At 36.8% G+C, this 14,190-nt stretch overlaps 1 protein-coding gene across 1 annotated transcript; it reads left to right on the forward strand.

The window, feature by feature from the left end:
* The first annotated feature begins 1,804 nt into the window (after positions 1-1,804).
* Positions 1,805-13,850, forward strand: LOC114553180 (uncharacterized). Its single transcript, XM_028574360.1, has 8 exons — positions 1,805-1,826; positions 4,374-4,402; positions 5,021-5,085; positions 6,904-7,212; positions 8,251-8,529; positions 11,642-11,767; positions 11,901-11,943; positions 12,154-13,850. The coding sequence occupies exons 1-8, from the start codon at positions 1,824-1,826 to the stop codon at positions 12,170-12,172; spliced, it is 873 nt and encodes a 290-aa protein (XP_028430161.1). The 5' UTR covers positions 1,805-1,823; the 3' UTR covers positions 12,173-13,850.
* Positions 13,851-14,190: the final 340 nt, after the last annotated feature.

Raw genomic sequence — 14,190 nt, forward strand, 5'->3', positions numbered from 1 at the left:
ACACAGCGTCCTCACACCTAACTGCATGTAATTAAAGCTTCAGGAAATCAGTATCATGGCCTTTATCTTTATTGTTGACAAGCAGGATTAACAATAATGAAATTGGAATAGTTACAGTACTTAATATTTGTCGTTAGATGTGTGCTAAAACAATGTTATTGAAAAACAGAAGTGAAGAGACGTTTTACCGAATGTGACGGAAGAACAAAACTTGTATGTGAAACACTATGTGGTTAGCTGCAGAGTAGTTACGAGCAAACCAACTTGAAAATAGCAGAACACCTGTATTTGAGAAACAAAATGTCATAGACAGGCCACTACAACCCAAAAGCCACAGTTCACAGTAATTGTACACTCACTCACACACACACACACACACACACACACACACACACACACACACACACACACACACACAAATCTTCATAGATAAACCATCATTTGGAAGATGCTTCACCCTCAAATGTAGGTAAATATGTATAAATATATACTATGTATAAATGTCCGTAGTGCCCACTTTGGTGCCAGAATGGAGCAATGTCGTTTTGTGAAAATCTGATTAGAGGCGGCGTATATTGTGTGACATTTAAGCACACTTTGTAGCACCCTTCTTACACCAATCACTACAAAGTGCATGTGTAAAGAATGTGTAACTGTGTGAATGTGACAGGTCATTGTTGCAAATGAGAATTTGTTCTCAATCGACTTACCTGGATAAATAAAGGTTAAATAATTTATTTATTTTTAAGTGAAAGAGTATATTAGCTGTGATGGATAAATAAACTGCACATAATGCAATTTTACATTTTCTTACAATCTTATATTATGCATCTTACTGCTGTATGATTTATTACCCTGAAACACATTAGATGGCATGTTTACTATTGCCTTGCCTAAGACTCTATGCTTTCACAACAGAACATTATTTTATGACATACCTAGTCTCATGTCCAAAGATTGTGTAATAGTGGCTGACCGTGTCATTAAACTAAGGTTAACTATGATATTTATTTCCCTTTTCCCTTTCAGAGCATTAGTTGTTAGTTATGTACTTAGTTCTGTCAACTGTGACTTCATGTGATACACATCATGTAAAAAAAACAACATAGCAGCAGAATATTATGGCTACAACACTGCTATTGTCTGCCATGTTAAATGATAGTGATTTTTTCCAAAGAATTCATACTACATGGTCAGGTGACACTGAATTGGTAAGCCAAGGGGGAAGTTCATCGAGCTTCCTGATATCTTCTGACGTCACCATAAACGTAGCACCAACACTCAAATACACCCACGTGCACACACAACCCTCACACCCACACAATTCTGTGGATGCCCTCTTTAAGTTGCTCAACAGTAAGTTATATATTTAAGTTGAATCTCACCAAAACAAACATTAGTTACATAAAATATTACATTTGTTACAACATGCCTTTTTTTTTTTTACATAAGACATGGCATGTCACAGTAGGAAAAGCACAGGTGTAAATAACAAAATTAATGAAGGCTAAATTCCATTTGGCTGCTTCAGCTTCAGGATTTTGATATCGTGCATGTTGGCTCACCATAACACTGTCATGGCTTACTGGGGCAATTGAATAGAATGAAGCCATTGTTAATATTATTAATCATACCTGTGCTTTTCCTACTATAACTACAAAGTCAAGATGCCTGCTGTGAAAAATGCCTATTATGCTGTAATTATACAAATGTATCTGTAAACGATCAAATGACTCATTCAGCTCCACCCATCTAGTTTTAGAGGAAGTACGTGTAGACTATCTACTCCACTCACTTCAGTACTCACACAGACACACAGCACTATGGTAAGAGCTTGTCTTGTCCTCTTCCTTTTTCTTGTTTCGTTTGAGAACAATTAATTTTGTTGTTGTGAATAAGGCTATTATTTTTTTGTGGGCTCATAGCTTCAAAATCTTCACTGGAAGCGCTTGTTATTTAAGTGCTTTACACATGTTTTGCTAGATCGTAGGTTGCAGCTGAAGTACTAACACAAAAATCTAGTAAGTTTCTAGTAGTTTTAGCCATGAGTACTAACTAACTAAAACCTGCATGCATATCAGAAAATATGTATAGCCTCTGCAAGATTGATCTATCTTAGAGGAGGAATGATATGGGCAAATATGTGCTGCTGATTAAAAATAAACCTGGACATTTACTCAGCTTTGTGTGTATAACAATGTGTGCGACTAAGAGAGAGAGCAAATTATATCAAGTGTGTTGAGAGTGTAAATCCCTACTGCCTGTGTAAATACATGTATTTGCTGATTTCATCTATGACTGGTTTAGTAAAAGGACATTGTGGCCAAGTGACTAGAGTTGAGGATACATGTATTCCCGGAATAAGAATTGATTATGAAACAGTCATCCAGTTGTTGTCATCCAAAACAGAAAGAAAATAGAAAGTTAGCCTGTGTATTGTCTATCTTGAAAGGGTGTAGCAGGAGCAGCTAAACAAATACACACCTCTACTGCCACAAGTCTCTCACATCAATTTAATCGGTTTCACCCAACAAAAAATCTTTACAGTCCTCTCTATTTTACCTACATGAAGTGTCATATGGCTCCCACATTACAAAGAAGGAAACTCAATGTGAGATGATAATCATTGAATGTGTGGAACTGGTTTGTGGTTTTGTAGCTTATCTGAAGGCAGGCATGCGTTTTATTGTCTCTTAACAATCCAGCAAGTCATGATTTGTAAATCATATTACATCATGTGGGAATCCCCTGACTAATACAGCCTCACTGTGTAAACGTCTATGACTTTAACTGTTGGTGATAGTAGCTAGAAGTGATAGAAGAGCGCAAACACACATAACACACAGTCAATCATGATGCTCAATCAATGCTCTCTACCATTGCTCTCTTAAGTTTACTAACTTGTATACATTGTATTGCACAATACATAAAAACCTCAAAGTATAGCCTCAAAATTGCCATAGAGTTCCATCAACACCTCTCTGTGGTTGTCAAAGAAATTCTACATATGCTCTCACAAAGGTAATACTTAATGCAAAGAACTGTTATATTAGATGGGGAAATTGCTATAGCATTGGTGCTGGTGTAACAAACAGACACAGAGTCACAGAAATGAGGGAAAACAAACCCTCTATCAAAATGTCTATATTCCGGTCAATTAACACTGAAGAAGACATGGTGCCTGTTGTTTATTTTAGCCTCCCAGTAAATCAAGAATTCCATGGTTATTCATATGACTTTTATCATATTGCTTTTCCTGTAACTAAACCACATGTACAGTACAGTACTTTAGGTAATGATGGCCCTTGGGAATTCCCTTAGATGTGGTTTCTGTTGACACTGCTGATCATTATGAAGCATGGCAGTGGTGTTTTCCCTGTATGCAAGGTTATTTTTTTATTGCAAAGCACTTGATATTCTGTGAATTTGTGTTTTAAGAGCAAAGTTTAAGTACAAGGAGCTTTTCTCAAAAGAGTGAAAATAGCCTGTTTCTAGACTGTGAAAGTACTTTCCTTATCTTGTTACACTACAGCTTCCAACTATAACAATGCAGATATGGGTTTCTGTCTGGGAATTTCCTGAGATTCTAGGTCTAGCTAAATGCTAGCTTTAACTGATACTTTCAGCACTTGGTTTCTATAATAGCCTACCACAAACAGTATAGTAGAATACTAGAAGGCACTGTCTGATAATGATCACAGTGACTTTCCTTTAGCTTTGTGTCTGTTGAAAACACTGTTTGGATGTTTCCTTTCAGGATGACTGAAACCATTTTCCAATAAGACTGACTGTGAAGGGCCAGTCATAAATTTCAGATAAGATGGGATTTTGTTTGTATGAACCCAGATTTCACAAACAAGACCATTTTTAAAGTATGTCAATTTAAAACAAATCAGGAGTGGTTTGAAAAGAACTGGTAGGGCGTATTTTCTATTGCAGCCACCCTGGTGGCAACTACAACTACAACTAACTTTAACAGTCAAAAACAAATTTCAGGGTGACCTCTAGCTCACCCAGTAAGAGCGTTTGCCCCATGTTGGCTGAGTCCTGCAGCGGCGCAGGGTTTGAATCTGACCTGCTGCCCTTTGCTGCATGTCATCCCCCATCTCTCTCTCCCCTTTTATGTCTATCTACTTTCAAAAATAAAGGGAAAACCCCCAAAACATAATCTTTAAAAAAAGAAATTTAGATTTATGAAAGATTTAGAGAAAATGCCCCAATGGCCTAGCCTGGATGCCAGCCGAACTTAGCCCCGCCCACAACATTCGAGGTCTGACTAGAATCTGAGTATGACCACGTCAGGCTACCAATGGCCTAATATGATTCTGGATTCTATCCTATCACAGTGATTAACTTGTTTGTCTTTTCAACAGGCATCACATTGCAACCGCCAATATTTTCTGTAAGTACTCCTGCCATTTTCTATTACCTGCAGAAGTAGACATTGACTCATTTGGAGTCTATTTTAAAATTGTCTGCATACTACATCTACCATGTTCACAGCATTAGAGAATGATGTCATTATCAGTAAACAACATGACCTGAACTCATCAGCACTTTTTATGTGGGTGGGGCACCTGATGATTTCCACGGAACAGTGATGAAGTCATGCAAATTAGTGTTTATTTGTTCCAAGTCAAGTCACGGAACACTTTCTCATTTAAACGGCCTCTTCATTCAAGTCTTACTGTAAGCCAGCCACAAAGGATTGTCAGAAAACAACCAAAAATATCCATTCAACACTATTTGTGACCCTGCATCACTCAGTGGAGCTATTGCTGCCTGTGTCAAGGGTCATCAACTGAAGCTCCAGAAATGTATTTCCTGTAATACGTTTTTTTTATCTGTAACTCTTATGACTTCACACTGCTGAACTCTCTGGGCGCAGGGCCAGTGGAATTTAAGTATGACGTATTGCTGTCTATTGAATTGTACGTACCGGTAGGCCTATGCATCTTTGTGTCACTGTTACCTGGGTAACCATGTAAACAATTAGTTCTGTTTCCTCATATCTTTCAAGAAACCCAAGGCTTTCCCTCCAGCTGCTGGCTCTGGTTGGGACTTTCTTTGTCACTATTGTCACAGGTGAGCATATCAGTGCATCAACAACACACCTTCATCTTGGTTTTACAGTGAAGCCAGTTGTTTATCTAAGTGAGCAATTCTAAGTAATGACAACAACACTGTCGACGCGTCCACATGACGCAAGGCTTCGGTGATTGCGCACCATCCTCACCCCTCCTACACACAGTTGCAAGTAGCGTTTAACCCGTCAAATCAAGGAGGACACGGATGATTAAAAAAACATAATGCAGTCTTCATTAGAGGTAATTATCTTGTAATTTTTATGTCCAGCTTCATCTCCAAAGCTGAACGCTGCTGTTGTCCTTTCTCAGCGGTGACGTAAAAAGCATCACTCGAGCGGGCTATACCATTTTGTAAACATAGCTATACTGAGAAATACAGAGAGAGTTTTGTGGAGCTGTCTTAATTAGCTTTGTATCAACTCATTTGGCCACGGCTTGACTGTAACAGACGTTCATCATTATAAAATAGTTGCTCACTATAGCTATAGCTTTAAACACTGAAACATTAATTGGGTGGCCAAAGACACACAATGTGAAAATGAAAAGTAAAATCTTAAGCTCACTGTAACATCATTTTCGATAGAGTGACCTTTAGATTATGTAAAACATGAAAGGGACACTACTAGTTGTGTATTTTACACAAAAAACAAAAGGTCAAATAGGCTAAAGAGGAACTGAGATTTGTCTACTACGTCATAAGAGAGGAGCTTTCAAAAAACTTAAACAAAAACCCCTGAACTTCACACTCACCCGCATTTTTTGTCTCAGTGCAAGTAATTAGGTAATTTGTTTTATTTTTTTTTTACATTTTTTTTAATTTTTTTGTCTTTTGTTGGCTCACTTTTACTCACAACATGCTAACCGGCAACATAGGATTCCATTCACTACGCTAAGCTAACTAGCGGTGGCGCTGCCGGTGTTGCACTGGACTAAAACGATACATACACAAAAAATGCGTTGGCCCACCTATCTACAGCTAGGGGAGACCGTGATAAACCCTATTTCAACAAACGGTGTCGTATCCGTTTAGGTATATAAGGGCTATTTGACCACTTAATGTACATGTCCTGTTACTGAACACTGCTAATAAGTGTGACTGTGTGTATGTATGTATGTATGTATGCCTGCTTGTGCTTCTGTGTATATATGTAGGTATGAATGCCTGTTCATGCTGCTTTTAGATACTATGTATCACTTTATTCTTTTTTTACTACTTTTGGTTATATCTTAAGAATGACGCCCTGCCTGATCAGTACTATGAAAATTTCGTTGTACAAATGACAATGACAATAAAGTTCTATTCTATTCTATTCTAATCCACTGTTTGATGCAATTTGTTGTTTTGTTTTAAGTCTGTTGTTTGTTCTTTTATGTGAAACTTTTTATGCTGCTGTCTTGGCCAGAACTCCCTTGTATTCTCAATAGGAGTAAAATAAAGGTTAAATAAATTAAATAAATTTCAAGTCAAATCATAAAGATGTCAAACCATTTTGTTAATGGTTTTACTAAATTACATAAAGCATAACAAACCAATGGTTTGACTCACCTAAGTAATACTGCAAACAACTTTTGTTCTCTACTTATTTTATTGTTGTTTCTCATATTACACTTCATTCACATACCTTTAGATTTTAAATCCACAATTAGGCAACTAAACGTTCATGGTGCATTATTCATATAATGTACATTACAAAAATGCTACCTAGATGTTTTGTGAAACACAATTTGCCTATAATTTAAGATAATATTCCTGAAGACAATTTCATTTCCCAGCATGCTCTAACCCGTTACTCTCACTTACTTTTTTTTTCCGCAGAAAGTGCTGCTTCAATTCAGCTCAGAGGGGAGGTTGGTGGAAATGTGACCTTTTCCTGCCCTACTGCGAAACCAAATTTAAAATTTTTGTACTTTCAAAGGGTTGAGATATTTGTGAATGGCTACTATCAATCAAAAACAGCATCAGAGATTGCAGAGCTGGCATGGAAGAACACCATAATGGATCACGACAAGACAACTATGCACATGTACAATTTGAACGTCTCACATCATGGTGAATATCAGTGCCTTTTCCAGTACACTGACAGTAGTGCAACTCAAAAACAAGTCATACATCTCAATCTCACAGGTATGTACGTATGAGTGTGTGGACATTTAAAAATGTATTTGATTGTTTGAGTTTAAGGTTGTTCAGAGTGTTTGTTTCTAACCAGAAAAATACTGTATATGCGGCTGTGGCTCATATGGTAGCAGTCTACGTTTCGAAGTGTCCTTGGAACCCCCTGAATTGCTGCACCATCGGTGTGTGAATGTGGGTGAATGTTTATCTGATGAGCAGGTGGTAACAACCTCGGCCACCAGTGTATGAATGTGTGTGTGATTTGGGTGAATGGTGCCTGTAGTGTGTAAAGCGCTTTGAGTAGTTGTTAAGACTAGAAAAGGGCAATATAAATGCAGTCCATTTACCATATACAGACAGTATTCTGAATTAGGCAGTCAGATTATTTCTAACATCATAGGTGAAGAATAGTTTTTCCTCCTGAAAGTAGTGTTACCACTTATCAAATACCTGCGCAATCGCAGATGTTTGAGCTATTCTACCATAGAGATTTTAACGATTGGAATGACAATTCCCATTGACAAAGTCAATGCCCTGGAGCCTGATTTGAACACAGGAGTAGGCTGTGCATATGACCTTGCCAGCTAGGTCTACAGGAAATACTTTGCCAAGCAGGTATTAAACCTTGATTTTACTGTCAAATATACTTATTAAAGCGCAATGTGCTGTTTGAGGTAAAGGCAATCTCATTCACAGACCAATTTTTTATGTGTATTCCCAAGCCCATTAATTCAGGGTCGGAGCAGTCTGGAGTCCATCCCAGCATGTCCTTTAACTAAACTCTCAACAGGTTATCTATTACAACCATATGAATAGACTTAAAATCCCTTCAGTATAATTCTCAAAAAACCTTTGCTAATCCATCACTCTCTCAGTAAAGGTGATTTGTCTGTGATCTTGGACTTAGGGAGGCTCTATGAAAACGCCTTCTATCATTAAAAAGATGAATGGTCTGTTGAACTAAACATTTTTAGAACCTTTGACATGCTGGAAATGCAACCTACTGCTTCCTGACAGTGCTCGTTTTTCTCTGTCTGTCTCTCCTAGCCAACTACAGTAAACCTGCTCCCACAGTGCATTGCAGTGATGAAAACCATCGCTTTAGTTGCCTAGTGACATGTGCTTCACATGATGGGTACCCAGTCGACAAGGTGACGTGGAACGTACCAGGGAGTCAGATGTGGACGGTTTTGAACAGCAGTGAAATGAACGATCCAAAAACCATGATGGTCAACATCTCAAGCACTGCATACTTCAACTGCTCCAATGGAAATACGTCAATCAGCTGCTCTGTGGGCAACGTCAGCTCAGACGTGTTCTCAGTCTGTGAGTAATAAAACTAAAAAAAGACCAGTCCCAATGGTTTCTCCACCAAAATATATTTTATGCTTTCAACACAATGGGCAAGTTTTGGGAAGTATGAAAGGCAATGGAAACCCCTTGGCATAAATCCCCTTTGATGGCTATTGTTTAAGGAATATGTAAGGGAATTTTTTGCATCTCTTTTACATCCTGTTAATATTTGACTTTTACGGAAGAGTTCAAAGTTTCTGTGAAGAGATTTTAAAGCTTAAACAAGACAAGCCAACAGGTCTGTGAGAAGGTTAGGCACAGCTGTGATTTGAGCACATTATGATGTTTAGCACGTCTAGTGTTTACTACGTTCACCATCTTAGTTTAACATGGTAGCATGCTAACAATTACTAACTATCAATAAACACAAAGTACTGCTGAGGCTGATGGGAATAGCCTGTCATTAGTTGTGTAGGTATTTGACAAATAGCTACTATTGGACCAACTCAGATTTTACCTTATGATGAAAAATTTCATTTTCAAAAAAAAGTTTTTAAAGTTTTTATTTTTTTTAAATTGTTTATTTTCACATTTTTCTTCTTACCATTAACATAGAAAAACAAAAGAGCAGAAAAAAAGAAAGGAAAAAAAAACCAGCAAATAACAAATAAGTAATTTTTACAGGTCTACTACGCCTTCGTTTAGTTAGTTAGCAGTGTAAATTTTGTACTTCATGTATACACAGACATTGCATATATATATACATATATACATACATTCTCTACACAGGTTTTATACAGACCGTAGACCATATTTAAATACATTATTTGGGGGGGTTTCTTCTTCTCAATCCATATTAATACATGTTATTGCTTGCCATTCATGGCCAAAATAATCTTTAAGGGGAGACCAATCATTTACAAACGTATCCAGAGTTCCATCCAGTACATTATCCCTTCTTTCAGGTAGCAGTGACAAAAGTTTTTTGCGCCAAATAGTTAAAGTAGAAGAGTGTTCTTTAATCCAAACATGAAGAATGGAAAGGCGAGCAGCATATAGCATTATGGACATTATTTTTGTTTCCGGCACACAGTTATTTACACCAAGGATACACAAGCTGGGATCCAGTGGCACTTTAATCCCAAAAGATTTTTCAATTTCATGAACAACCGAAGACCAGAATGATACAATTAAAGGACAGGACCATATTAAGTGGAAATAGGTTCCTGTATCCTTTTTACATTTAAGACAACATTTTGTATATGTGTCGTATTTACTTCGAGTTAAGGGAGTCACATGCAGCTTATTGATAATTTTATATCTGTAATTTGGTCATAAATATATGTCATTGTTTTACTTTTCAATGCAGCTGCCTTTAATAAAATGCTATCAAGCACATTTATTTTCCCACCTTGTTTATAGTATTCAATAGAAATAAGATAGCTTCTTATTTGTAGATATCGAAAAAAGTGGACCTGAGAGATATTAAACTCATACTGTAATTGTTGGAAAGACTTGAGAGCATTATCTGCATAAACATCTAATATTCTTATGATACCAGCTTCTCTCCACTCATTAAAGCCAGCATCAATACAGGTATGTCTAAAATCTGGATTATTAGCAATAGGAGCCAATAATGAGTATTTGTCAAACCCAAAATATTTACGAACAGCATTGAGAGATCTACAGATATTTTTCAGTATATAATTGTGCTTAATCTTGGTATATATTTTTGTGAAAAATATAAACGGAAGGTGTTCTAACTGAACCCCATCCAGACCTATACCTTCTAAATCTGAGAAGCAGAAATGGCTTTTTTTAATCCAATCTGCCATAAATTTTAATTGTGCGGCCCAATGATAAAATTTGAAATTTGGGATGCCATGTCCTCCTTTTTTGATTGGTAGTTGAAGCTTTCGAAGTTCCATCCTTGGCCTTTTATTATTCCACACAAATACTCCTACCGCACTATGTATTTTTGTAAATATTTTGGATGGAATATAAATAGGTAGCATTTGGATAACATACAACAGGCGAGGGAGAACATTCATTTTAATTATAGCTATACGGTCCAAAAGAGAAAGTGAAAGATTAGTCCATCTTAGAAGGTCAGTTTTTATTTTTGCTATTACAGGTAAAAGATTATGTTTAACTTTGAAAAATCTGCACTAAAATATATAATAAGATATTTAAATCCTTTTTTGGTCACTTTAAAAGGATGATAGCTTGATGAGCCTATTCTTTCGCTGAGCGGAAAAGTTAATGATTTTTCGTAGTTTATTTTATATGTTTTTAAAGTTTATCCTCTGACAACCATGAATGTCTGTACAAAAGTTACTGTCGATCTTTTTAGTTGATGTTGAGATTTTCCCATCTTGGCCAAAGTGATGGACCAACCAACCGACATTGCTATCCCTAGAGCCATATCGCTAAAATTTTGCTAGTAAAATGCTAAAGAGGTTTAGCTTGTTCACACTTTAGCCCACATGCGGCTGGATCACACATATTTGGCTTTCTCGTTTCTCATAATTTTTGTGCTTTAGACTAATCAAATACAAACATTCTCTTTATTCTGTACAACATATAACTATATACTACACAGATTGTTTCACGGTGGTTAAGTTAAAAAGAACAAATAAACACACCTCCGACCCTGCGGTAAGGTGCCATATTGACTTATTGTGTGAATGCAGAGCTAGTGCATCATTATGATATGAGACGCTGGGCAAAGTGGCAGTTGGGAATGTGAGGAATGTGGCAATTCTTCTGCACCATAGAGCTCCATTATTGTTCAAAAACTATTCAGCAGGGCGCCTGGGTAGCTCACCTAGTAGAGTGCACGCCCATATACAGAGGCCAGGTTCGACTCTGACCTGCGGCCTTTTACTGCACGCCATTCCTTCTCTCTCCCCTTTCATGTCTAAGCTGTCCTGTCATAATAAAGGCCTAAAAAATGGCACAAACTTAACTATTCAGTGAGCTTGACATGAGTGAATGTGGAGAGAAGGACTCACACATTATCAGTTTTGGTCTTTTAATGGGATTTTTGACAATAAGAAAAAATACAACATGTTGGTTATGGTATAAACTCAACTGTTCCACTTCATATGCTTTTGAGACTGATAAACATTGTTCTCATCTGAAGGTGCACCCATTGAAAACCCACCTGTTCCTCACTGTCCTATGATTGAAGCCATCTGTGCAGTGGTGGGTATCACTTTCACTATGCTGGTATTGCTGCTGTGGTGGAGATGCAAGAAGGGACAGAGAGGTAAGGACAGATATTAAGTTTGTCAGAATGTAGTGGTTTTACCTACATTTGCCTATCTGTTTGTAAAAATACAAAGAAGTATGAATGACTCAGTAATGGGCATAAGTCACAGCAGTTTCTATGTGGTTTCCAGGAGCGGCAGCAGTAGATTTTAGGCGAGTAAATGGCTGTGAGGAGTAAGTGGATATTTATAATTACTATATAAATATTTGTGTATATATATATATATATATATATATATATATATATATATATATATATATATTCCATGAGGCACAGTTCCCAGTTGCCTAAAATGTTCGTTGTAACTTCGGTAAATTATATCGAAATATTGTAATAACTGACCTTAGCCATCCCTTTCTTTCTATTTTTCAATTTCCCCACAGAGGCAACAGTCCACATTGAAAGCAATGAAGGGAAAGAGGCCTCTTGAGTGCTGAATTGGTGAAGATGCATGAAGTACTTCTTCTTCTTCTTGGTTCTAGAATCTAGAACTAAAACTATATGTCATTCAAGTGTACATTACATTTGTGACTGACTAGCTATATACAAGCCAGGAACTGCCAAAGTGTTTGGTGACTCATTGGCACTAGTCTGTGAATCAGAATCACTGGGGAATGCTGTTGACATTTCACTGACTTTTAAGTGTTTGAGGAAGTATTCCTTATGAGTATCACTTTACTGGTGATGTGCAGTGCATCATTCAACTGAGAGTAGCTTACTTCTAAAAAACAACAACAATAAAATAGATAAAGACTTTTCCAATGGTTGTGGTGAGATTGTTGTTGTATACTGGAAAACAGTCTCTGTGTGGAGGAAAAACAACAAAAACGGTGTTTGTTTGTTTTTATACTGACCTCTACGGGCAGAAGTTGAATCTGTTAGACATGCTGCAAGTTTCACTTTGGACTGTTGTTGTTGTTGCAATTTAAAATTCCCCTTGTGCCTTTTCTTAGGTATAGCACAGTCTACAATATTATGTTGTGTTAGTGTTTGGCTTTGTGGAATTGTTTTATTTTTTTATTTATTCCACATAACAGAACAGTCAATGTTACTCATGTCATGCCAGTATAGGCCTACAATTCATTTTGTTTTTAAAGTGTTTGAAATGTACTGTGGTTCCCTAATTTTGTTTAGGGTTTTATTCTCCAATTCGTTTTGTCTATCAGAAATGATCATTGGCAAGGAAAATATATGTGAATGCAGAAGATTTTTTCTGCAATAGATTCCAGTATTTTATGAGGTAAGGTGCAATATTAAATACAAACGGAAAGGGTTTTTGTTTTTGCTAATTAAATTACCGTTACCCTTAAAACTAATATTTTGGTCTTCTTATCAATTCTGACATTTGTTTCTCAGGTGACTGTTCTCATGTAAAATATTGTTATTTTGCTATTTATTTTTATTTCATGTTTTTCTTTCTTAATATTAAATTGTGTGTTGTTTACCCTGTTTACACTTTTTGGGTAATTTAGGCTGTTATTCCTCCTTCCTATGAAAGAATGAATTACCAAACATTTCAAAGGGCTGCTTCTGTTTCCTACATCTGTAAGAAAGACTCTTGTCAGATGGCTGTTTGCTTACTTTTTCATGTTTATGTGGCATTTTACATAACTTCGCAATCCTGTCCTATATCTTATTTTCATTCTTTGGTACTAAAATGTATAATAGATTAAACTTGTAATTATACTTGTATTCTGTTGCAGTGGGTTGGCTATATAGTATTTTTTTTCAGTTGCAATGCAGTTTTATTGCCACTAGATGTGGTACTAGCATCAGAGTCCAGACTGCTGTCATGGCTGATTGGTGTTGTGTACACGACAACATCTAAATATTAGTACCACATCCCTGAGACTGATCACATTTGTGAGCTAGCCTGCAAAAGTGATTTCCTTTCCACTGGTTTTGGTAATGAAACCATGTTTATGCATTCAGCATATGATGTATATTCAGAGTATTGTGAACACAATCCTTTTTAACAGGGATACATGATGTCCCTTTGACCTCAATATGCGGTCACCTGCCAGGGGAAGGATGAGTTACCCTGCTTTACTGAAGGAGAAGAGAATAAGTGCAGGAAAAAGGAAATGATTGTAGACTAGATGTGAGATGACATCAAAGGATATGCTCATATTGAGTCTATGAAAGAGGACACAAGAGGATTATCTGCTTAACATATGATATTGTTAACATTATAGAAATACACATCACAGTAATCTGTCTTTCTGTATATACATCTCTGTCTCAAACTATTTCCACCACATCTCTCTTGCTCCTTCTTTGCACTTTTTATTCTTTCATAACACACCTCCATTTTTCTTCCCTGCTTGCTTTATCTCTGTCTCATGAGTCACTGTGACAGGCTGTCAGTCCACTTCTCTGTCCTGTGTTTACATTGGGCAGCAGAGCAGCACCAGGCTGGT

Source organism: Perca flavescens, chromosome 3, assembly GCF_004354835.1.
Source record: "Perca flavescens isolate YP-PL-M2 chromosome 3, PFLA_1.0, whole genome shotgun sequence".
In the NCBI taxonomy this organism is placed as follows: domain Eukaryota; kingdom Metazoa; phylum Chordata; class Actinopteri; order Perciformes; family Percidae; genus Perca; species Perca flavescens.